The sequence below is a fragment of the Acinonyx jubatus genome, chromosome B2 (assembly GCF_027475565.1).
Source record: "Acinonyx jubatus isolate Ajub_Pintada_27869175 chromosome B2, VMU_Ajub_asm_v1.0, whole genome shotgun sequence".
In the NCBI taxonomy this organism is placed as follows: Eukaryota; Metazoa; Chordata; class Mammalia; order Carnivora; family Felidae; genus Acinonyx; species Acinonyx jubatus.
In genome coordinates this window covers 79890590-79914075 of record NC_069385.1, presented here as the reverse complement: position 1 = coordinate 79914075, position 23486 = coordinate 79890590, and the positions used below count along the sequence as shown (strand labels likewise).

The window sequence follows — 23486 nt, the reverse complement described above, 5'->3', positions numbered from 1 at the left end:
TGTGCGATATCTTTTTAAAAATAGAAACAAAAATGGGCACTAAGGTAGAAGGAAAATGCAATCTACAGGCTTCACCCACACCGGCTTTTTTTCAGTTCCAGGAAGAGATCTGCTTACTGCCCAAATCTGACTCCCTAATCCTAAGGCAATATCTATCAGGCCATATGCAAGAAGACAGTTGTTTTTAGTAGCAAACTACCTACTCTTGGAGGCCCTTACATGTGTCAGGCTCTATATTAAGCTCTTTATGCACATGATGGCATTTAATTCTCACAACAGCCCTGTATTATATTAGTTTACCTACTTTCAAAGGCTGAAGTCCTAAAAATCTGAAGTTTTAAGTCTTTTAAAGAGCTTGCCAAGGGGTGCCTGGGTGGTTCAGTCAGTTGAGTGTCTGACTTCCGCTCAGGTCATGATCTCACGGTCCATGGGTTCGAGCCGTGTCAGGCTCTGGGCTGACAGTGCAGAGCCTGGAGCCTGCTTCAGATTCTGTGTCTCCCTCTCTTTCTGCCCGTCCCCTGCTCACGCTCTCTCTCTCAAAAATAAATAAATATTAAAAAAAAAAAAAAAAAAAGGAACTTGCCAAGATGACACCAGATAGAAGATGGCAGAGACAGGGTATGAGTATTTGTCTCACTCAAAAGGCTGAATCTTAATATTCTTAATATTATGTTATAGTCTTAAGTGTTCCGCTGGAGTTACAAAAAAAAATCTTTGCTCCCAAATGCTCACCTTCTAGGAGGGAACAATAATTAGCAAAACATTTTCATATTTTGCTATAATTAACTAATTTCAATCTTCACTGTAAGATTATAAATTCCAAGTGGACAAAGATTATGTCTATCATGTTCAATGCTATGCCATCTCTACCTTCAATCCAAGGTCACAGCAGGTGTGCAATAAATAACTGCGGAATATTTTGTTTGTTCTTCATAACAACCCTACGCAATAGCAAGTCAGCAAATCAGATTCCTTATTTAAGAAACTAATTTTGTAACACAGACACAAAAAGCCTAACATACACTTACCATTATTAGGAATAAGCTCCATATCCCAAGGACTCATCTTTTCTGTATCTCCATTGTCCCAGCTTAAAGGAAGGAAAATCCTTACATTAAAAAATCTAAATATTGTGTTGTAAGTTTTACAAAATCACATTAAGTGTTTAAAAGAAGTGTCTTTGTCACTTTATTAACAGATGGGGGAAAATATTAAAAGTAACTCAAGCTGAACTAAAATACAACAAACACTCCCTTACCAAACGTTATAGCACTGAAACAAACTATCAGGGTACTCAGGCTGAAGAGGTTCCTGGCTTTCAATTGTTCCAAACCACCAGGCATCATCTATGACTGATCTGAAACGGTCACCTGGATAAGAATAAAAGCCATCTCATTACTCTGAAATGTACTGATGCTGTACTTACTCCTTTTTACCCAAATCTAAACTGCCTGTATAATTTCAGAAAACATATAAAAAGTGACCTACACATTCCAAAATAAACAATAAATAAAATTAGTAATATTGAAGAAAAAACTTATTGAATAAACACATCAATATGACTTCCCAGTTTCCAGTACCATTTCTTATATTTATTAGGGCCAGGAGAAATTCACTCTTAAGCATTTTTACCATTCTAGAATTTTAAGCTCATCATTAGGACTATGCCCAAACTTTTCATTCAAATAAAAGCACAGTTTAGATAATTTCTACCCAACAAGTATTTAGAGTCTATCTTTATTTTCTTGTTTCCTATAGGCAAGTTCCTCCAACAATCAAGACTCCAGCCTAGAAACAAAAATAAAACATCCAATCTGTTTGGTCCCTTTCATGTCAATCACCCTGAAGCTGTAACACTCCTGTATATACTCACTTTCCCTTTCCTATAAAAACAAGAAACAAAAAGAAAAACAACTAATCTTTGTAAACTAGACATCATTCCTTTTGTCTCTTTCCTTACCCAACTGTACTCAGCTACTGTCATGTTTCTAAAACTACTTTCCCAATAGACCCAATAAGCTATCTTCTCAACTTCCTTCTGTGTCATATGAAAACTGTAAATCAAGTCTTCCTTTCTGCCCCTCTTTCCTCTTCCTTGGCTTTCACAGTACAGAGTGGTTTTCTCCTGGTGAGCATAGGTTAGGGTCTCAAGGACTTGAGTTCAAATAACTTATCTGTGTGACTTTGAACAAATTAGGTATTTTAGAACTCATCTGAGTAAGTTTCATTCTCAAACCCAAAAGAGCAAGCATTTGTTTATATTCTCATTTTTTACAAAAAAAAGATTTAGAAGTTTAGAGAGACATATAGCATAAAATGAACTAAAAACTAAAAAGAAAAAACAAAAAAACAAAAAACTAAAAAAAAATTAAAAGAAATTTAATGACAAATGGAAACTGGAGCCAGGAGTAAGTTAATAGAACACAAGTGCATGTTGCTGAATTATATCTAACTTTGAATGGGTATGCATTGGGACCCAAATGCAGATTCAAGCATTCTAACAGCCAATGTTAAGCAGTAAACAGGATCTATTACCAGATCAGATCTCTACTTGCTCTTCAGATGCATACATATTAGTGACACTGAGCTTAGTGAGAAGCTACCATATAATTAATAAACAGCATTCTTGATGTCACCACAACCTTACAGTAAACATGAGTTTCAAAAAGCTATTTTTTATGATCTTACATACACTGATGACATTATGCTAAAGAAGAGGAACTGGATAATGTATGTCTAACCTCAACAAACAATACTACAGAATAACAATGAAATTAAGCAAGGAATAGAGTACACCATTCAGAGTAAACTTTAAACATTTCTGAAGACATAGGTTATCAGCTCATTTCCGGAATATTCCTAAATTCTGACTGTTAATATTTGTTCTGCATTTTATTGGCAGATGCATGTCTTTAAAAAAATAAAATTTAGGGGTGGCTGGGTGGCCTAATCAGCTGAGTGTCTGACTCTTGATTTCAGTTCAGGTCATGATCCCAGGGTCATGGGATCAAGCCCTGTGTTGGGCTCCATGCTAAGCATGCAGCCTGCTTAAGATTCTTCTCTCTCACCCTCTGCCCCTCTCCCCTACTCATGCTCTCTAAAACAAAAAAAAAAATATATAAAATAAAATTTATCAGTAACACATTCAAATAGTTTAAACAACCAAGTGTACCAAAGGCTTATAACCAAAACCAAGAAAAACCTCTAATTCTTGCAAAGATTTCTTCTTGAATTTATTTAGACTTCTAAATGAGTATACAGCTATGGCTTCACTCATTAATTTTAGACATTAAGTACTGACCTCTCCATATAATTGTATAAACAATTTATGTGTATTTTAATCTATTTTGTTTCTATCAGCACTATGTTTGCTACAAAGCCAAACATACAATTCCCTTCTTCTATAGTTTTGTATAATAACTGCTTCACTGTCTGTGGTTGGTTTTCTCTGTATTTATAAAGTCTTCCCACATTCTCTAAAGGCTTAAATTATAAAACATTCCTCAACTTAATTTCCAACAAAGTCAAACACATTAGATAATTCATCTGTTCCATTTTCTTTTTTTCCTAAAGACTGCTCTTAGAGGACAACATCTTCTGAATTATCATTTTATAGATCTTGCTAGACAGATGCTATCCTGAGACTTCTATGGACTATTACTGGGAATTCATTTTGGCTCTTTCTTGTTCTGGATTTTCTGTTTCCTGGTGGAGGGGAGGGGATTCCAGGTCTTTCTTGTCCTTGGTTCATTTCCTTATATGATGGAACATACCTTTCAAAGTTTCCAGAAAAATGGTGTAATAGAATTTACATGGAATGTAAATTTTTTGATAACTCCCATGTCCCTAATTTTGATAAACTGTATTTCTCTAATTTTTCTTTTTGGAGCACACATACGTAAATTTCTAAGTTTACCATGACCAAACAAGACAAATCACCATGCCAATGCCTTCCAATGGCACTGGAAGAGAGGTGGACTGGCATATCAACTGATGTGATTTTTCAAGCCATATATGCCATATGTACCACTCCAAAGAGTGCCCCTATTTGAAAATTAAAAAACAAAAACAAAAACAAAAAACCCAACTCTAATGAACTGCACATCCATGTGTACATAAATGAATACATCTTAAATGTCTGGAATCTTTTAAGAATTTTAAAGTTTCTTTGAGTCTTGATTACAATATTAAGTTTAAAGATTATAACAGATTAAACAAATGAAAGGAAAATGTCAGTTTAGCTTTGGCCCCAGTCCAAATTATTAAACATTTTGAACTGGAAGACATCTTCTGCTTCAACTTTGAATTATTATATTTTTAAAAGAAAATTTAAGTCAACACATAAAACAGCTGAAGAAATAGCTATAAACAATCTAATGAGTTACCAAATCTGAGAGAGAACATGTTTAGAATTTCAGCATGAACTATATTAAAAGGAGAATTGAGCCCTGAACAATACAGGTTTAGACTATGTGGGTCCACTCATACATGGATTTTTTTCCCTGATATATACGGTACTGTATATGCATTTTTTCTTCCTTACTATTTCTTAATAATATTTTTTCTCTAGCTTACCCTATTTTAAGAATACAGTATATAATACATATATAAAATATGTATTAATTGTCATCAGTAAGGCTTCTGGTCAACAGTAAGCTATTGGTAGTTAACTCTTTGGGGAATTAAAAGTTATACACAGATTTTTGATTATGCAGGGGGTCAGTAATCCTTGCATTGAAGGGTCCACTGTTAAATACCTGACACCATATCTTACTTTGCTATCAACGTTCCCACAAATGGCAAGAAGATTTCTGATTATCTTTTTCTAAATTATTAAAAATAGTAAATAATTTATTAGATTAAAAAAATTATGAACATGTATGGCTTCTAAATAAATTACCCACCTATGTTCCACCGCCTATATTTTGCGTCATCAAACTGTTGTCTCAAGACTAGGAAATCTATAACATCAGGCATATCATGGTATCTAATTACAAATAGAAACAAATTGATTAGGTCACATACCTAAAAATATCTAAAAGTTCAAATTTATATGAATCTTGAAAAACAATCTACAATACTAAGAAACCACTGCCTCTTTCAATAGTCCTTACTTCATGGTAAATGATCCACCAGTCAGTTTACCAGTGTCAGGATCAAGAAAAGCAAGTTTAAGGCAGCAAAGGGTAGGTAATCCTACTTCATACTTTATGCCAACTATTTTCATCAGTTCTTGTTCCTGAAAAAAGATATAAAAAATAAGAAACCATCTTCACAAAATAAACTGATAAAAATAATTAAAACATTTCTTCATTTCTGTCTTGATCAAGGTGGTGATTATCCTGTGCATGTAAAAATTTGTTGACCTGTGTACTGAAGATCTGTGCATGTTATAGTACACAAATTATATCTCAACAGAAAATTTAAAAAGAGAGGGGCGCTTGGGTGGCTCAGTCAGTTGAGCATCTGACTTTGGCTCCGGTCATGATGTCACGGTTTGTGGGTTTGAACCCTACATTAGGCTCACTGTTGTCAGTGCAGGGCCTGCTTCAGATCATCTGTGCCTCCCCTGCCCCTCCCCCACTCAAGCTCTCTCTCAAAAATAAACATTAAAAAATAAATAAATAAAAAATTTATAAAGGGGAAAACTTTATTGAAATAAAAGTTTTCCAATATAGTTCCAAAGACCTCTACATAATTTTGAACTCTGTCTGATAAATCTAGAAATACTCACACATACGAAGTTTACCTTAGACATTAGTACTAATTTTCTCCATAATTACATTTTGTACCCAATTTATAAACTATAGGAATATATAAATTCAATCTTGTGTCTCTCTGAAAATTAAATACCTTCTACTCTCTAGGACTGCTTCAACTAAAAAAGGTATCTTCATGGAACAGTTTCTTACAGTGAAAAGAGTACCATTCAATACAATTTTCTACATAATCTAGAACTTTTTAAATAATAAACACCATACCCGTAGTTCCATTTTATGCCACGGCTGTTTTTTGGGATTGATACTATAAATCTTATTTTTCCGGGCCATTTCAACATATGCTTCATGTCCTTGCCGGAAATAATAAACCTAAAAGTAAATAAAGTCACAGTTTTAAAACTTGAATGTTTCCTTTAACCCAAGATGCAAGGTACCAGCTAAAATTGCAGGAGAGAATTTAATGTTCTTTGAACAGAAAGAAATTCTAGTATTTTGTTATTTTTCCCCTTCTTTTCCTAAAGTTGTCCTAATGTCACTTAATCATAAACAAAGTGTTCTAAATAACATTACTTTGGTTACACATTAAGAGGATAAAATGAGCAGTTTGTTTGTTTCACTGTTTTATTTTTGGATTCAAAGTAAGTTGACCTATGTTGTGTAACAAAGTAAATTGTAAGTAGGAGTCACCATCAGTTTATTATTCACTTATTTTGGTAGCAAGTGGTATGTACATATGCAGAAAACTTTAACATGAAAAATGTATTTATATAAATATATTTTATTGTTAAAAAGAGAACAAGGCATATATTTGTTCCAATTTTATGAAGGTCAAATTTGACACTTGACTACCATCTTGTAAACTGGTACTTGACATAGTAGTCTGACACCACCTATTCTTCCCACTACAAAAAAAAATAATAGAGCTTGTTAAGAAATGCTGCTTAAAATTTTAAAGATGTTACTGAGTTCTTAGTAACATTTTGGGATATCCATTATTCTACGTACTTTTGCTCCAGTTGTTTGAAATTTCATATGAAGGAATAGTGCTTGCTGAATAATGAGAACTTACCTGTTTAAGCATCAATGATCAAAAAGACAAGTTTAACATATTGAAAGAAAATTGTTTAACAAGGATTTACACACTTTCTAGTAATAGTGAATATAATTTACTGGAAATAATAAATATAATTTAACCAAGCATCTTCTTGATGCTCAAGGATCTATTAGGACCTATCACCATTACGGGAATGTTCTGTGCACTTCATGTCTTCTTTAGTAGGGTCTCTAAATGAGTTTTTTTGGACCACTCTTTAGAGTTACTCTTGCATTATATGTTTTTTTTTAATGTTTATTTATTTTTGAGAGATAGAGACAGAGCCTGAGTGGGGGAGGGGCAGAGAGAGAGAGAGAGAGACAGAATCCGAAGCAGGCTCCAGGCTTCAAGCTGTCAGCACAGAGCCCAGTGTGGGAGTGGGGGGGGGTTCCAACTCATAAATCACGAGATCATGACCTGGGCCGGAGTCAGACGCTTAACCGACTAAGCCACCCAGGCGCCCCTTGTTTTTTCTTTTTTCTTCTTTTTTTTTTTTTTTACTGTCCACTGTCACTTGCCACTTTCTACTGCTCATTAGTGTGGTCTGCTAAAGAAGCTCATATTGTACTTCCTAATTTATTACTGCTAATCTATTGGATACCAGATGACTCTGCTTCTGAACATCTATGCATAAAATAAGAACACATGAACCCTGGAGTGGGAAATTTTGATCTAAGATCTTACATTTTCAATTCAAATTCATAAGTGCATAGTCCAAAATGATGGCCAATCACATTTTTTAAAAAATGAAATATTCCTTATTCTAAGACAATAAATATTTTAAAAGATCTAATAAATAAATTATAAACATTGTATTTAAATGAAAACTTATGAAATAAAATTAAACAGAAATAAAATGCTGAATTGCATTTTTCCTTTAACATGCTATATATTTAAGCCTTAAGCTAAGAAAAAAAAATATTTTTAGAAAGGAAAAGAAAACTGGCAATAGAATCCTCTTGTTAAAAACAATACAAGTTTTTAAAATGTTAATAAAATTCCCATTCTCTTACAATATTTAGTTTTTGCTATTGCAATATTTAAAGTGGCAAGTGGCCTCAAAAAAGATTGGAGCTTTCCTCCTAATTAGTTTTTCCATACAAAGCTTACAAGCATCCAAAAATGAGATACTTTATGAGACTGCTACAGTTTTCTACAGTTCTGTTTCAAGAGCTATTAAAAAAAAAAAAAAGGCTTAAAGATAAGATTGTTTTTAAAAATTTTAAAGTACCTCATCTCCCATCTGTGGCACAAATGGACATCTTCGGGGAAGAGTATCTGTAATCCATGTTGAAGGTAACCATTCTTCTAATGTCAAACCATTTTCCGTGAGTTCTCCTACAGCCAATCTCTAAAAGTTAGAACATTATAAAGTAATATTATCAGAAAAGCATTCATCTCTCAATCTGCCCTTTGAAATAACTATAAACATAGTTAAATAAAAGGAGGAAGATATCTTTGAACAAAAATATATATTCAGCTTTTAAAAACCTTATTCTGGGAAGACGGCAGCAATGGCAGTATAGTTATTCAGTCTCTCCAAATCACCACAAAAAAAGAACCAGATAAACTAAAACCTACAGACAACATTCAGAACAAAAGGAGGTGAACAACTAACTGGTGCATCACTCTGAAAAAGACTACGGAATCTCCTCAAAAGTTAAAAACAGAACTACCCTATGACCCAGCAATTGCATTACTGGGTATTTATCCAAAGGATACAAAAATACTCAGAGGCCCATGCACCCCAATGTTTATAGCAGTATTATCAATAATAGCCAAACTATGGAAAGAGCCCAAGTGTCCACTGACTGATGAACAGATAAAGAAGATGTGGTGTATATATAAAATGGAGTATTAGCCACCAAAAAGAATGAAATCTTGCCATTTGCAACGACATGGATGGAGCGAGAATGTACTATGTTAAGTGAAATACAGAAGGACAAATACCATATGATTTCACTCATGTGGAATTTAAGAAACAAAACAGATGAACATAAGGAAGGGAAGAAAGAAAAGAAAGAGAGGGAAGCAAACCATTAGAGACTGAACTATTGAGAACAAACTGAGGGTTGCTGGAGGGGGGGTGAGTGGGGCATGGGCTCAATGGGTAACAAGTATTAAGGAGGGCATTTGTTGTGATAAGCACCCTGGGTGTTAAAATAAGTGATAAATCACTAAACCACTAAATTCTGCTCCTGAAACCATAACTATATGTTAACTAACTAGAATTTAAATAAAAACTTGAAAAAGAAAAAAAAAATTAGAGCCACAGATTTCAGTTTTATACATTGAGGTTTTGAGTTAAAGTATGTGTGAAAAAGGTTTCCTTGGACTTATTAATAAAAAGAAAAAAAAAGGTAGGAGAAGTCTGAAAATTGTTAATTCCAGCCTCAATATGGGCTATTAATTATAGCAGAAAAATATTTCTCCCTGTAAGGAAAATACCTATATTGACTGAAATAGTGAACAACACTTACACGAAACCAGGTTAAGTTGGCTATTAAATAGGAATAATATTTATAACTGTAAGACTTTGGTATGGCACAGCCAAGAATCATTACGACGATACATCTTATTCCTCAATAATTCTTGGGAAACCTAGAATTTTTAAAGTAGGTTTCTATCACTTAGTACTTAAAACCACTTAGGAAATAAAATGCACTGAATATTCCTCAAAATTTCCAGCCTCATCATTTGAATTTTTGTTCATTTTGGAGATACAGGTAATTGAGATCTTTCCTTTGTATTCATGGAAATTCTTCTAGGTTTACCTCACATCTTATTTCTGGAAGCCTTAACCTGAAACTCTAAGAAAAGATGTCCTTATTTGATTCGAGCTATCATCTTTAAAATTAATCTGGTAATTAAACATATTAGACAATGTGATATTCTATTTTTATCTTGGGGGATTAAAGCAACTTGTTAATCACACATTGTTTTCAGGTAAGTACTATGTCTTACACTTCTTTTTATCCACTGTATTGCTTTATAAACTGTAAGCCTTCAATAAAAATTTATTAATCTGGTTTCCAGAGTTCCTAACAATATAATGGACATATATCAGATACATCTGAGATGACTTTACTGCATCTCTGGAGAATTCTATTAATAACCATTTTCTTTATCTGCCTTACTGGCTCTTAATTAATTTGAATACAATTAGTCATATGGAAAATGTCTTCATCTGTTCATACTTGCAGTAAATATTACTTAATGAATCTGTAACTTTCCAACTCTATGACCCTATGCGTAAGAAGGGAAATATTATTGTGTTTATTTGGAATAACAAAGAGACTAAAGAATAAGAACAATTCTATTGTTAGATCCATTGGTAGACTAATACCAAACCATGTGTACAAAAACCAAATTGAAGGGAACAGTCTATAATATCCTTACCTCATGATATTTAAAGTCTGTCCCACATAAATTCAGTGGCACACAGATCCTGTTGTAATACTTCAATAAAAATTGTGAAGTTAAAATATGCCAAACAGCAACAGTGGATCTAAATGTGGCATTGCATGAAAAAGCCCAAGGTGTTAGTTTACACACAATTATCAATCAAAAGGAACCAGGTGAGTCAGGTAAACTGCACTCTTGAGACAAAAAAATTACGTTCTCACAGTGACTTAACACTGTAAACCTCAAAAGTTAATCAAAACTGTCTTGAGATAAGAAAAAAAATGTTTATTAGTCAGATAGAAGGCTAAATCAGTTTTCTTCAACCAGTCTGTGTACCACATAAAATAATGGGTCAGCCTACATTTATCATCACTGACACATAAGAGACACACAAGAGAAAACTGAGCACATATATGTGTGATACTCTCTTTGGTAAATCATCCCCAGACAAAAGCAAAGTAAGTAATAAGAATAGTGGGCTGTGGAATCCAAATTAATAAATAATTATAAAGCTGAAACAAGAGTTCAGATGATACAGATAAAATAAACATTAAAAACAGAAGTTTTCTTAAAATTTTCAAAGCTCTCTGGAGATAAAGACAGCCTCCCTAGTATTTAATCCTATAATTAACAACTTATATTTAATTCTAAAAATGAAAGAGGTTAAAAAAAATCTTCCTTGTGTTTATTTAACCAAATATACTTTCTACTTATAGTCTTTTGGGGAATAGAAAACATCTCCCTTGTATTTCATTTACTTTAGAGCAAACAGCTCTTATTTTTCTTAAAAGAATTCCATTTCCATAAGAGCTGACAGTTCTTATTTCCATAACATTTATCTCTTACGTTCTGATTTGTCTCAAATTACCCAGACTAAAGATGAAGTAATCAAGTCAATACTGCTACTGACCTAAGATCATCTAATTATGGCTCATCTTCTCTATAAATTAATGAAAGCTTGTTAATAACTGTAGTATCCTATTTTAGATTCATATTTGCCTTGTAGTCAACTATGACAAGTTCTGCCATTATTATTCCAAGTCATGTGTGCTCTATGCTTGCTGGTTATTTTCAGCAATTAACAATCAATAAGGATGGTCAAAAAGCAAAGGAAATTAAAAGACTCATAAAACTATATGTTTTTAAACTTTTTTTATACACAAATGAATAAATCCCAAGAGATTACCAAAAAAAAATCTGCTCATAAGATTAAATGCTCAATATTGAGAATATGGTAATTCTATAAGTAAATACTCGCACATGCTAATTTAAAACTTGAGAAAATTAAATACGTTTGGCATACTATATTTTGCTACTGTATACTTCTGAGTTTTTTCCAATACTACTTGCTGGTACGCCTCAACAGCATTTATGTTTATCAGCAGCACTTTTAAAAAGTGTGCTTTGTTTTCACAGAAAACAATTTATATTAAAAAAAGCAAAAAAACCTTTTGTTTTCTTTCTTTGGGTTTCTTTTTCTTTGGTGATATTTGTCCATCTTTTTCTTCATTTACTTTTTTCCTTTCCTTTTTAATCTGTTTTTGCTTCTGTTTTTCAGATTCTTCTTCTTCATCTGAACTGCTTTCTGCTTTCTTGGTTTTATGCTTAGGAATTTTCTTTGGTGGCTGCAGATTAATTCCTGCATCTGCTGTCCAGTCAGAATAATCACTAGAGTAGTCACTAAAAGGCAAAAGGGATTAAAAAATACAAACAGAAGATATACCGTAAGACTATTTTATAAATATAAAGAGATCACAATGACAGAGTAACAAATAAACTAAAAACACTTCCCTTTCAACTCATGTTCTAAACAGTTTCTTAAAATTCTGTCAGCTTAAGTATCTCAAAAACTTTAAGATAAATAAGGCTATAGCTTTAATTGAAACAATGAATTTAAGTGCCTCCTATGATTTTAACAAAAATATTAATTTCTGGGGCACCTGGGTGGCTCTGTCAGAAAAGTGTTCAACTCATGATCTCAGCTCAGGTCATGATCTCACAGTTTGTGAGTTTGAGCCCTGTGTTGGCTCCTCACTATAGGTGGGGAGTGTGCTTGCTTGGGATTCTCTCTCTCCCCCTCTCTCAAAATAAATAAATAGACTTAAAAAATTAATTTCTGAAGAGTGTTGCATTCTGGGGCAAAATACTGTGGGGAATACAAAAATAAGGAGCAATTCTAGCAACGGCAGATAGTCTTGGATGCCACAGAGATACCAACATTAAGGAGGAGGAAGCATAGGGATTACTTATTTGAGAGGAGCAGGGAACTCTTCACCATAGGTATTTTGATGGTAGAGCACTGATGCCTTCATGATAGCTGGATATTAAATGGGGGTGAGGTGGGGTTTGTCCCAAGTGTTCCAGCCTATTAGGAAGGCTGTGCTTGCAACTTTTACTCAACATCTACATATACCTTAGACGTAGCTTATGCTTCAAAGAATGCCATGATTCTGAAAACTACATGCCTTAGTGTTTTATGTATCACTACTAAGCATGTTTGCCATTTCTTTTCAGTGTACCTTCAAAAGACTCAAATTTTATTGAACTGATGTTGGTGCAAAATAAAGAATGCAGTTATATTATCTTCTGTTCTAATTTTAGTACATGAGAATACTACTTGATTTTTTACAATTTTAAAACTATAAATGCCTTAAAGAAATCTAAGTTACACTATGTTAAAATCAATAGTTTTCCTATATTTAGTGATGATGTATAACCTTACTTCTCTAAAAAGATTAACATGGAAAGGACAGATTTGACTGGAGTTTTATTCTACTACCACCACTTCTAACCCCTGTCCCCAAAATCCCTAACAAACATCTACCTATATCTCCCTAAGAATAATCATTACTGATAAGAATCAAATAATTAAGGTGCATTCTAGTATGATTTCATGACTTCATTTTAATTTGAAAACAATATTAAAGAACTTGGTTTAAAAAATATTTTCAGATTCTATACTGGATGCATGGGAATGCATCTGCAGAGTAAACATCTATCCAAGAATAAGCTGTCCTCAACTTATGAGCATTTATTTATACTAACTCCAGCCCATGGTCACTAAAAATGGCACCTGCCAAATACTCACAGCTGCTACTCTCCAGAGCACTTGGCACTTACAGAAAATCTGATGCCAGCACACATGTGACTACAAACTGCAGAACCCGTGGTCTTTACAACTGCCCCTAACTGCTGAAGCCACTACTACTTTCTCAATATATGAACTTCTATGCTGTCTCATGGTTTGAGATACTCTATTTTCCACTGCTGAGCCAAAAGAAAGTGAGTTTTTCTTTTATTGCCCTGTTTCAAATATAGAAATCTCCCAGACACAACCACGGGTACATGCATATCATCACTAGGAGTCAATGTTGTAGGAATAAGAAAGCCCTTGATTCTAACACTGATATAAGGAATTCTGATAACCTCCACCTCTTCGTTTCCTTGGCAATTTTAAGAGCTACTGCTGACAGGGATAAGTGTAAGGAGCTAAATATAATCAAAAGCTACTTTCTTGGTACTAAGACCTTATAAGGTCAGCAAAGATCAGCCCTATAACAATGTAGATCACCATTATAAGGAAATAAAGGAATCCTCACTTCTCATTGCTGGAAGAAATAATTATCATTCAACAAATTATACTATATGAAAATAGACAATTCTACAAGATCTCATTACTTCAATGCTTAAGTATTTCTCAAAACCAGTAATGAAACTAATTTGTAGTTCACTATTACAAATAACAGGATTCAGAAGATAAAAGATCAACTAAGAGGACAAATTAAAAGCATCATTTTGCGCATTTAGTTGCAATGACCAAAATTTTTTTCTGCTAAGATAAACATATCAGAAAGAAAATCTCCTAACTTTTGGACTACAAAAAGACCGCCAAAGAAGAACCAACTTTATTTTTTTTAAGTTAATTTATTTATTTGGGGGGGGGGGGCGCGCAGAGAGAGAGGGAGAGAAAGGATCCTACGCAGGCTCCATACTCAGCCTGCAGCCTGACACGGGTAAGGCTCGATCTTACAACAGTGAGGTCATGACCTGAGTTAATATCAAGAGTTGGACAATTAACCAACCAAGCCACCCACGTGCCGCCAAAAATAACTTTAAACCCAAAGAAAATTTGAAATGTGTTGCTGATAAAAACGAACCTTCAGGTTTGTAAAGATTTTATATTACACGTGTAGAAATAAAATTCGATGAATTACCTAGAACTGCCATCACTGTGCCATGCTCTCTCATCCTCTTCAGACGTTCCACCACTGACAGCAACAACTTCCCCTTCCTAAGAAATATTTAATATATATTTTATTGTGTAATTTTACATTAACATTCTATGATTATGCAAAGTATCAGTCGCTCAATTCTACTCCTGATATTATTACACTATATGTTAACTAACGATTTTTTAAAAATGCAGGCTAAAATGGGGGAGGTAGCTCGAAGGAAATATACCTAACAAATATTTGCTTTATGTATCCCTGGCTAAATGGTTATGCATATGTGATTATATAGATACAGACATAATGGGAAGTAGCATATTTTAAAGCAACTTAAATGTCAAAAACTTTTTTTAATCTCATTTGTTCTGTTCTTATTACATAACAATTAAAAAAAATCAGTGATATTTAATAGTACCAATCATATAGTATATTTACAACCATTAAAACCTGATTTTAATTAGCTATAAAACACAGGTCTTATATTTTTATCCAACAAAATTATTAAACATAGCCAACAAAATAATACCTATTAATAATGGATTCAGAGCAATCTCTCAGGTGATTAACATTTTGTTTGTTATTGTTTTTTCAGCCTCAATATATCTTTGAGATTGGATGTTAAATTCTATAGATAACAATGGGAATCAATTGTACTTTTTGGCCCATTTTAAAAACTTAAGGTTTTTCTACAGATGTTATGAGAAGTTTAAATTAGGAATTTATATCTTATTGTTACACTCTGATATTATTCTATACAAATAGTAGAGGATTAAAAAATACCCAAACACTGTTTCTCTTCAGTAAACATACTCTGCTCAACGTAGGATATTCCAGAGAAGCCATTTTCTTTATAAAAATTGTTTTTCAGGGTCACAAAATCTTACACAATTTCTCCCTTGCTCAAATAAAACTTTATGCTTCAGTAAAAACAACAGCTCACGTTAATTAAGCTTTTATTAGTATTTCAGAAATTATTCAAAGCATGTTGTATACATTATCCCATTTGACCTAGACAAAACATTGCTGGTGATAGGGAGCAGTTATTTAAAGAAATTAAAGTTTAAAAAGGTTAAGCAATTTACCCGAGGCAGCATAATTAATAAGCAACTAAGCTACTCCAAAGCTTAGACTCCTCTCCACAAGAATGGTTCAGTATTATCACTTGCTAGGCATATTCACAGAATTTTCCAAGATGATAATGGGATGTATTCCTTTACTAATTCAATAAAATAGCCTATTTGGGGAAGAATTTTTTCTTTTTGATGTCTTAATAATGAAGAATATGTATTATACAACTATTCCACAATGTTTTGAGAACTAAGCAAATATGAAAAGATCAAATCCAACAGTAAATTTAATCTCTGCTCAATATAACTGAAAAAATAAATGATCCGATTATTCCCATCATTACTATACATATTACTTCTTTAAAGGGAGAGAAAAGAAATGTACTTCTATATTCTTAGTAGAAAATTAAGTACTATAGAGAAGTACAAAATATTTGAACTAAAAAAAAAAAACAGGATTCTTTCCGTTAATATATTGTACCATACACAATATTCTGTTCTCAATGTATTCCTCTAGAAATTTATTCAGTTGCTCTGAATGAATGTTAAAGTATAAGCAAATTAGTTTTGAAGACAAATAAAGGATTAGTTAACTTTTTCTTATGTAACAGATATATGTGAAAATATGTTTCTAATAAGCTGAATCATATTTAGAATATTTTATAGAAACATATTACTAAAAGAATCATACTAAATCTTTCAAAAATAAGGAAATATTTTATAAAGGCAAATAGCTAGCTCACATATATTTTATGTGTATATCTAAACTGTCATGTGTCAAAATTATGTTATTAGTATATTTGGTCATTTTACTAGATTGGACATTATCATTTCGACCTGGCCATACTAGGACCTGAAGCCAATGGAGATTAACTTCTCAACTGTGGTTAGCATACTCTCACAGTTTGAGTTTTACTGCCATGTCTACAAAGTAGAATATACTCAGAGAATTCCCGTATATGTCTAACATTGCTTCATAAACATATAGTAGTCAATAGGATCATAGAGTCTTTGACCTAACTGGGGGAGGGATGATTGGGAAGGTGGAGAGGGTAAAGGAAATGTTGTAAATACTTAAGATTAATTTATGATCGTAAATTGGTTGCCTTTGTTGAAAGAATATATAATTTAGTAGGGACAATGATATTTATAGAAATAATTATGCATAAGGAAAATTTAAAAGATTAAATTAAGAAAGTCATACACTAGTACAGAGCTAAAAAGCTAACCAAAATTGCCAAATGTCTCTTAATTAGTTATTATAATTACAGACTAGAGCTACATGGTATTAGTTTAAAAGGTTGGCTTTAGTGTAAAGAAAGGAACTTGGGTTTAACTCCCGCTCTACCATTTAATAATTAGGTACATAGGTAATCTAAACATCTCTGAACTTCAGACACCTCATACATAAAATAGGAATAATTCATTCATATGCATTTGTTTTGTGGATTTGGTATTATGAATATGTGTGCCATGCTTGGCACATATATAATAAGTCTTCAGTAAATGGAAGCTATTATTATCATTGTAAGACCTAGAAAACATCACCTTTGAGCTACATCTATAATACATCAATGAATACAAAGAATGAAAGTCATATTAAAAAAAACAAGTAAAACTGATAACAAATTTATGAATGTGCTGAGATCTTACATCTGAAGAACTAGTGCCATTTTCTATCTCTTCTGAAGGTCTAGGAGTCTCTTCCAATGCAGATCTTGTACGATAATTGTGTTGATTTGTCTGCTGCCGTTTGGATTCTCCAAGATCCAGGAAATGCTCATGAGCATGATTCTGGAAAAAAGTAAATTAAATTTTATTTATTTAAAATGTGACCAAAGAGCATGCTTTTTCCTGTAGAAGTTATATATTTTTTAATTATTAAAAAATACATTCATATTTAAGATAATCACATAAGTGGACTATAGTTCCAGTTCAAGTATTTTAATAGTAAATCATTAATATTAAATATTTAGGTTAAATCACAGGTTTGTGAAATGCTAAAATTCACTTACTGATAAATTAGCTTAGAAAAAGTTTTTTTCTGATTAAGTGATACAGACTAAACGATTCATAATGGCAGACTAACAATTCTCCTATACCCACATTAAACCTATAGAACAGATATAAGAAAGAGGACGATGGGCTGTGAGACATATGTCATTAGGCAGGGGCAAACTGGAAACCAAAACGGTGATCACAAAACTACCCTACCACTGTGAGGCTAGGACACCAGGTGGCTGGCTATCTCTCTTTGGCTGCAGACTGAACGCAGCAGATGAGAACACAACTAACAATGATCAAAAACTGAGAAAACCCAACATGGTGACAAACCCAACAAACCTAAGAATTCACACCTGAAAAAAAAAAAAAAAGACTACTTATGAATATAAAAGAAAAAAGAAAATAAAGATTACTTTTAAAAACAGACTGCCATGAGATTTATGCATACAATATATCATAAATGAATATATATCATACAATAAGAAAATCTTTAAAGTGACAGAAAATAACTTTGAGACTGTAACCAATTCCCCACCGCCCTCCAGCCCCGGCTTTTTTTCCCCTTCTCATTAAACTTTGTTTTAATGGGTCACAAAATTCTGTGACAGATTTCTGGCCAAGTTGTTTCCATTAAAAGTACTGATTTAAAAGCTAAATTACCTTAATATTGCTACCCCCCGCCCCAACACACACCAAATGATCCACAAAAGGTTCTTTCAAGAGTTTACAATGCATTACTATCATTAAACAGTTTCTTAAACTTAAAATGGCCATCGGAGGCAAATGGCTCTGAGATTACTCTTCCACTACTAATTAAGACAAGGTGGCCAGTATTAGGAATAATATTCATTTAACTTCCTGGGTGGACTTGGTGACCTTGCCAACTCCAGCAGCCTTCTTGTCCACTGCTTTGATTACACCCACAGCAACTGTCTTATGTCACAAAGAACCAAATGACCCGAGAAGGACAGTCAGAGAAGCTCTCGACACACACAGGCCTGCCAGGAACTATATCAACTATGGCAGCATCAACAGATTTCAAGAATTCAGAGTCCGCTTTCAGTTTCCTCCCAGAAGACCAATCAATCTTCTCCTTTGGCTCAGCAAACTTGTAAGCAATGTGAACTGTGTAACAATTCAGCACAGGTGTACAGCCAGCACTAATTTGGCCTGGATGACTAAAGATAATAATCTGCATTGCGAAGCCAGCTGCTTGCACTGGTGGGTTATTTTTGCTATCAGCAGCCATAGTGCCACGGCAAGCATCTTTTATAAATATGGTCTTGACACTAAAGCCCACATGAGCACCAGAGAGAGCTTCATGGTGCACACATTTCAACAAACTTTACTACAACTGTAGTGATTCAAGCAAAGATGACCACCATGCCAGGTTTGAGGACACCAATCTGCACTGGGCCTACGGGGACAGCACTAATACTACCCAATTTTGTAGGCAACAGGGAAGGGCGGGCACAAATGTCTGTAAGTTGGATGAGTTGGTGGTAGAATGTCAAAACTGTCCAGAACTACAAGCAGCATGGTTCCGTTGGCACTGTCATCTTTACAGGTGATTTTCCATCTCTTGAACCAATGTACGTCAGCACTTGGTTCTAATATGTACCAGTCCAACTGAAAACTGGCACAAATGCTATGGTGTAGAGGTTACAGTCAATTTCCTTTTTGAGAGAGAGGAGGGAGAGCGTGAGAGAGTGAGTGAGTGGGGGAGGGGGAGAAAGAGAGGGAAACACAGAATCCAAAGTGGGCCTAGACTACGAGCTGTCAGCATAGATCCCGACGTAGGGCTTGAACTCACAAACAGTGAGACTATGACCTGAGCCGAAGTTGGACACTTAACTAACTGAGCCACCCCAGGTGCCTGAGACAATTTTCTTAATGTACGTGCTGGTTCCTTAACAATTTCTTCATATCTCTTCTATGAGGTGCTCACAAGAATTCATGCTATTAACACAAAATAAGAAGTTATGTAACATTAATCGAGTTTGTGTTCATTTTCAGGTGATTCTCGGTCAGGAAACTTTCAGAATGTTGTTTTACATGTTTTCAAATCTATCACGTGCTTAGCTGAGGTTTTAAAATTTTTAATTCTATATCATTTACTCCTTGTTTCTACTGTTTGGCATGGCACACCAGCCAGGTTAATTTCAAGAAAATGCTGGTTTATTATTTTTCAACTTTTTCCTCCCTCTATTGTCTCTTCTTCAGAGACTCATTAATACTTTGCATGCTCTCTTTACATATACCTACATACATGTTACATAATTATGTATGTTTGCTTTTTATACTTCCCTCATTCTTCCCATTATTTCATTCCCTGTTGACACACTCTGGGGGAGTTCTTCTACTTGACTTTCCAGCTTACTAACTAATTTTTCAGGGTCTTACATTCTTCTAGTCAGGTCATCCACTGAGTTCTTGGTTTCAATAATGATGTGTTTCATCCCAATGTATCTAATGGGATCCTCTCCAAAACTGCTTAAGGTTACATGTTCCCAATATTCTTGCCTGGCTCTCTGAGAATATGCTATTTCAACTATCTGTTCTGTGCATCCAATTAGTTTCCCTATGTAAGTCATGTAAGTCCATCTGTAGTGTGGTTTTTTTTTTTAACCTATCATGCTTGGCTTCACAAGCATGTTGGGGCGCTAATATTGCACTGAGGAGGAGGAGGAGAGAAAAAAGCAAAAATCTAGGTCTTGTATTGTACTCCTAAAAAAGATTATTGAGGTGTATGGGTGAAGGAGATGTGCACTTCAAGACTCATCATACTGCGAGTTCTGCCCCTAGGAGAGGGGCTGTGGTCCCAGTGGTGGGCTGGGGACAGACATCGGGTCTGACTGTGGCCCCGCCCACCAACACAAGTTTCTCTGGACAGCACAGGGGAAGTACCCTGTAGTTTGCAGCTACTGCAGGGACTACCCAAAATGACGAAATGAAGAATTCTCCTCAAAAGAAACTCCAGGAAGTAGCGACAGCTAACGAATTGATCAAAACCGATTTGAGCAATATAACGCAACAAGAATTTAGAATAATAGTCATAAAATTAATCGCTGGGCTTGAAAAAAGCATAGAGGACAGCAGAGAGTCTATTGATACACAGATCAAGGGACTAAAAAATAGTCATGAGGAATTAAAAAATGCTATCAATGAGGTGCATAATAAAATGGAGGCAGCCATAGCACAGATTCAAGAGGCAGAGGAGAGAATGGGTGAATTAGAAGATAAAATTATGGAAAAAGAGGAAGCTGAGAAAAAGAGAGATTAAAAACATCCAGGAATATGAGTGGTGAGTTAGAGAACTAAGTAATGCAATCAAATGGAACAATATCCCTATCATCGGAATTCCAGAAGAAGAAGAGAGAGAAAGGGGCTGAAGGTGTACTTGAACAAATCATAGCTGAGAACTTCCTTGATCTGGGGAAGGAAACAGGCATTGAAATCTAAGAGGCACAGAGGAACTCCCTTCAGACGTAACTTGAATCGATCTTCTGCACAACATACCATAGTGAAACTGGCAAAATACAAGGATAAAGAGAGAATTCTGAAAGCAGCTAGGGATAAACAGGCCTTAAAATACAAAGGTAGACACATACAGGTAGTAGCAGACTTATCTACTGAAACTTGGCAGGCCAGAAAGGAATGGCAGGAAATCTTCAACGTGATGAACAGAAAAAATATGCAGCCAAGAATCCTTTATCCAGGGATGCCTGGGTGGCTCCGTTGGTTAAGCGTCTGACTGCAGCTCAGGTCATGATCTCACAGCTTGTGAGTTCGAGCTCCGCGTTGGGCTCTGTGCTGACAGCTCAGAGCCTAGAGCCTGCTCAGGATTCTGTGTCTCCCTCTCTCTCTGCCCCTCCCCCACTTGCGTGCTCACTTGCTTGCTCCTTCAAAAATAAACAAACATTTAAAATAACTAAAAAAAAAAAAAAAAAAAAAGAATCCTTTATCCAGCCAGTCTGTCATTCAGAATAGAAGGAGAGATAAAGGTTTTCCCAAACAAACAAAAACTAGAGGAATTCATCACCACCAAACCAGCCCTACAAGAGATCCTAAGGGGGATTCTGTGAGTGAATTGTTGCAAGGACCACAAAGTACCAGAGACATCACTACAAGCATGAAACCTACAGGCATCACAATGACTCTAAACCCATATCTTTCTAGAATACCACTGAATGTAAATGGACTAAATGCTCCAACCAAAGGACATAGGGTATCAGAATGGATAAAAAAACAAGACCCATCTATTTGCTGTCTACAAGAGACTCATTTTAGACCTGAGGACACCTTCAGATTGAAAGTGAGGGGATGGAGAACCATCTATCATGCTACTGGAAGTCAAATGAAAGCTGGAGTAGCCATACTTATATCAGACAAACAAGACTTTAAATTAAAGGCTGTAACAAGAGATGAAGAAGGGCATTATATAAAATTACAGGGTCCATCAGGAAGAGCTAACAATTATAAATGTCTATGCACCAAGTACAGGAGCCCCCAAATATATAAAACAATCAGAAACATAAGCAACCTTATTGATAAGAATGTGGTAATTGCAGGGGACTTTAATACCGCACTTGCAACAATGGATAGATCATCTAGACACGGGATCAATAAAGAAACAAGGGCCCAAACAAACAGATGGACTTGACAGATATATTTAGAACTCTGCATCCCAAAGCAACAGAATATACTTTCTTTTCGAGTGCACATGGAACATCCTCCAAGACAGATCACATACTGGGTCACAAAACGGCCCTTCATAAGTATACAAGAATTGAGATCATACCATGCACACTTTCAGACCACAATGCTATGAAACTTGAAATCAACCACAGGAAAAAGTCTGGAAAACCCCCAAAGGCATGGAGGTTAAAGAACACCCTTCTAAAGAATGAATGGGTTAACCAGGCAATTAGAGAAGAAATTAAAAAATATATGTAAACAAATGAAAATGAAAATACAACAATCCAAATGCTCTGGGATGCAGCAAAGGCAGTCCTGAGAGGAAAATACATTGCAATCCAGGCCTATCTCAAAAAACAAGAAAAATCCCAAATACAAAATCTAACAGCACACCTAAAGGAAATAGAAGCAGAACAGCAAAGACACCCCAAACCCAGCAGAAAGACAGAAATAATAAAGATCAGAGCAGAAATAAACAATATAGAATCTAAAAAAAAGGTAGAGCAGATCAATGAAACTAAGAGTTGTTTTTTTGAAAAAGTAAACAAAATTGATAAACCTCTAGCCAGGCTTCTCAAAAAGAAAAGGGAGAAGACCCAAATAGATAAAACCATGAATGAAAATGGAATAATTACAATCACTCAAAAATACAAGCAATTATCAGGGAAAACTATGAAAAATTATATGCCAACAAACTGGACACTGTGGAAGTAATGGACAAATTCCTAAGCACCCACACACTTCCAAAACTCAAACAGGAAGAAATAGAAAACTTGAATAGACCCATAAACAGCAAAGAAATTGAATCAGTATCAAAAATCTCCCAACAAGTAAGAGTCCAGGACCAGATGGCTTCCCTGGGGAATTCTACCAGACATTTAAAGCGAGATAATACCTATCTTTCTGAAGCTGTTCCAAAAGTTAGAAAGGGAAGGAAAACTTCCAGACTCATTCTATGAAGCCAGCATTACTTTGATTCCCAAACCACAGACCCAGGAAAAAAGGGAACTACAGGCCAATATCCCTGATGAATATGGATGCAAAAATTCTCAATAAGATACTAGCAAATCAAATTTAAGAGCATATAAAAAGAATTATTCACCATGATCAAGTGGGATTCATTCTGGGCTGCAGGGCTGGTTCGATATTCGCAAATCTATCAATGTGATACATCACATTAATAAAAGATAAGAACCATATAATCCTGTCAACCGATGCAGAAAAAGCATTTGACAAAACTCAGCATCCTTTCTTAATAAAAACCCTCGAG

General features: G+C 34.5%; 1 protein-coding gene and 1 long non-coding RNA gene across 4 annotated transcripts in view; one reads left to right on the top strand and one right to left on the bottom strand.

Moving 5' to 3' along the window:
* PHIP (pleckstrin homology domain interacting protein) overlaps positions 1-23486 on the bottom strand; it is a 137551-nt gene that overhangs the window by 28876 nt on the left and 85189 nt on the right. For all 3 annotated transcript variants that reach the window (XM_053222545.1, XM_053222544.1, XM_053222546.1), the window contains exons 21-29: positions 17168-17308; positions 14433-14509; positions 11667-11898; positions 8045-8164; positions 5982-6089; positions 5115-5239; positions 4905-4987; positions 1259-1370; positions 1029-1090 (exon numbers count right to left, since the gene is read on the bottom strand). In XM_053222545.1, the coding sequence (XP_053078520.1) occupies positions 1029-1090; positions 1259-1370; positions 4905-4987; positions 5115-5239; positions 5982-6089; positions 8045-8164; positions 11667-11898; positions 14433-14509; positions 17168-17308 (1060 nt within the window). The remainder of the gene's footprint in view (positions 1-1028; positions 1091-1258; positions 1371-4904; positions 4988-5114; positions 5240-5981; positions 6090-8044; positions 8165-11666; positions 11899-14432; positions 14510-17167; positions 17309-23486) is intronic.
* The window catches only part of LOC113598795 (uncharacterized), a 46877-nt gene continuing 41832 nt past the window's right edge, over positions 18442-23486 (top strand). The window contains exon 1 of the long non-coding RNA XR_003419515.2: positions 18442-18739. This is a non-coding gene — a long non-coding RNA (uncharacterized LOC113598795). The remainder of the gene's footprint in view (positions 18740-23486) is intronic.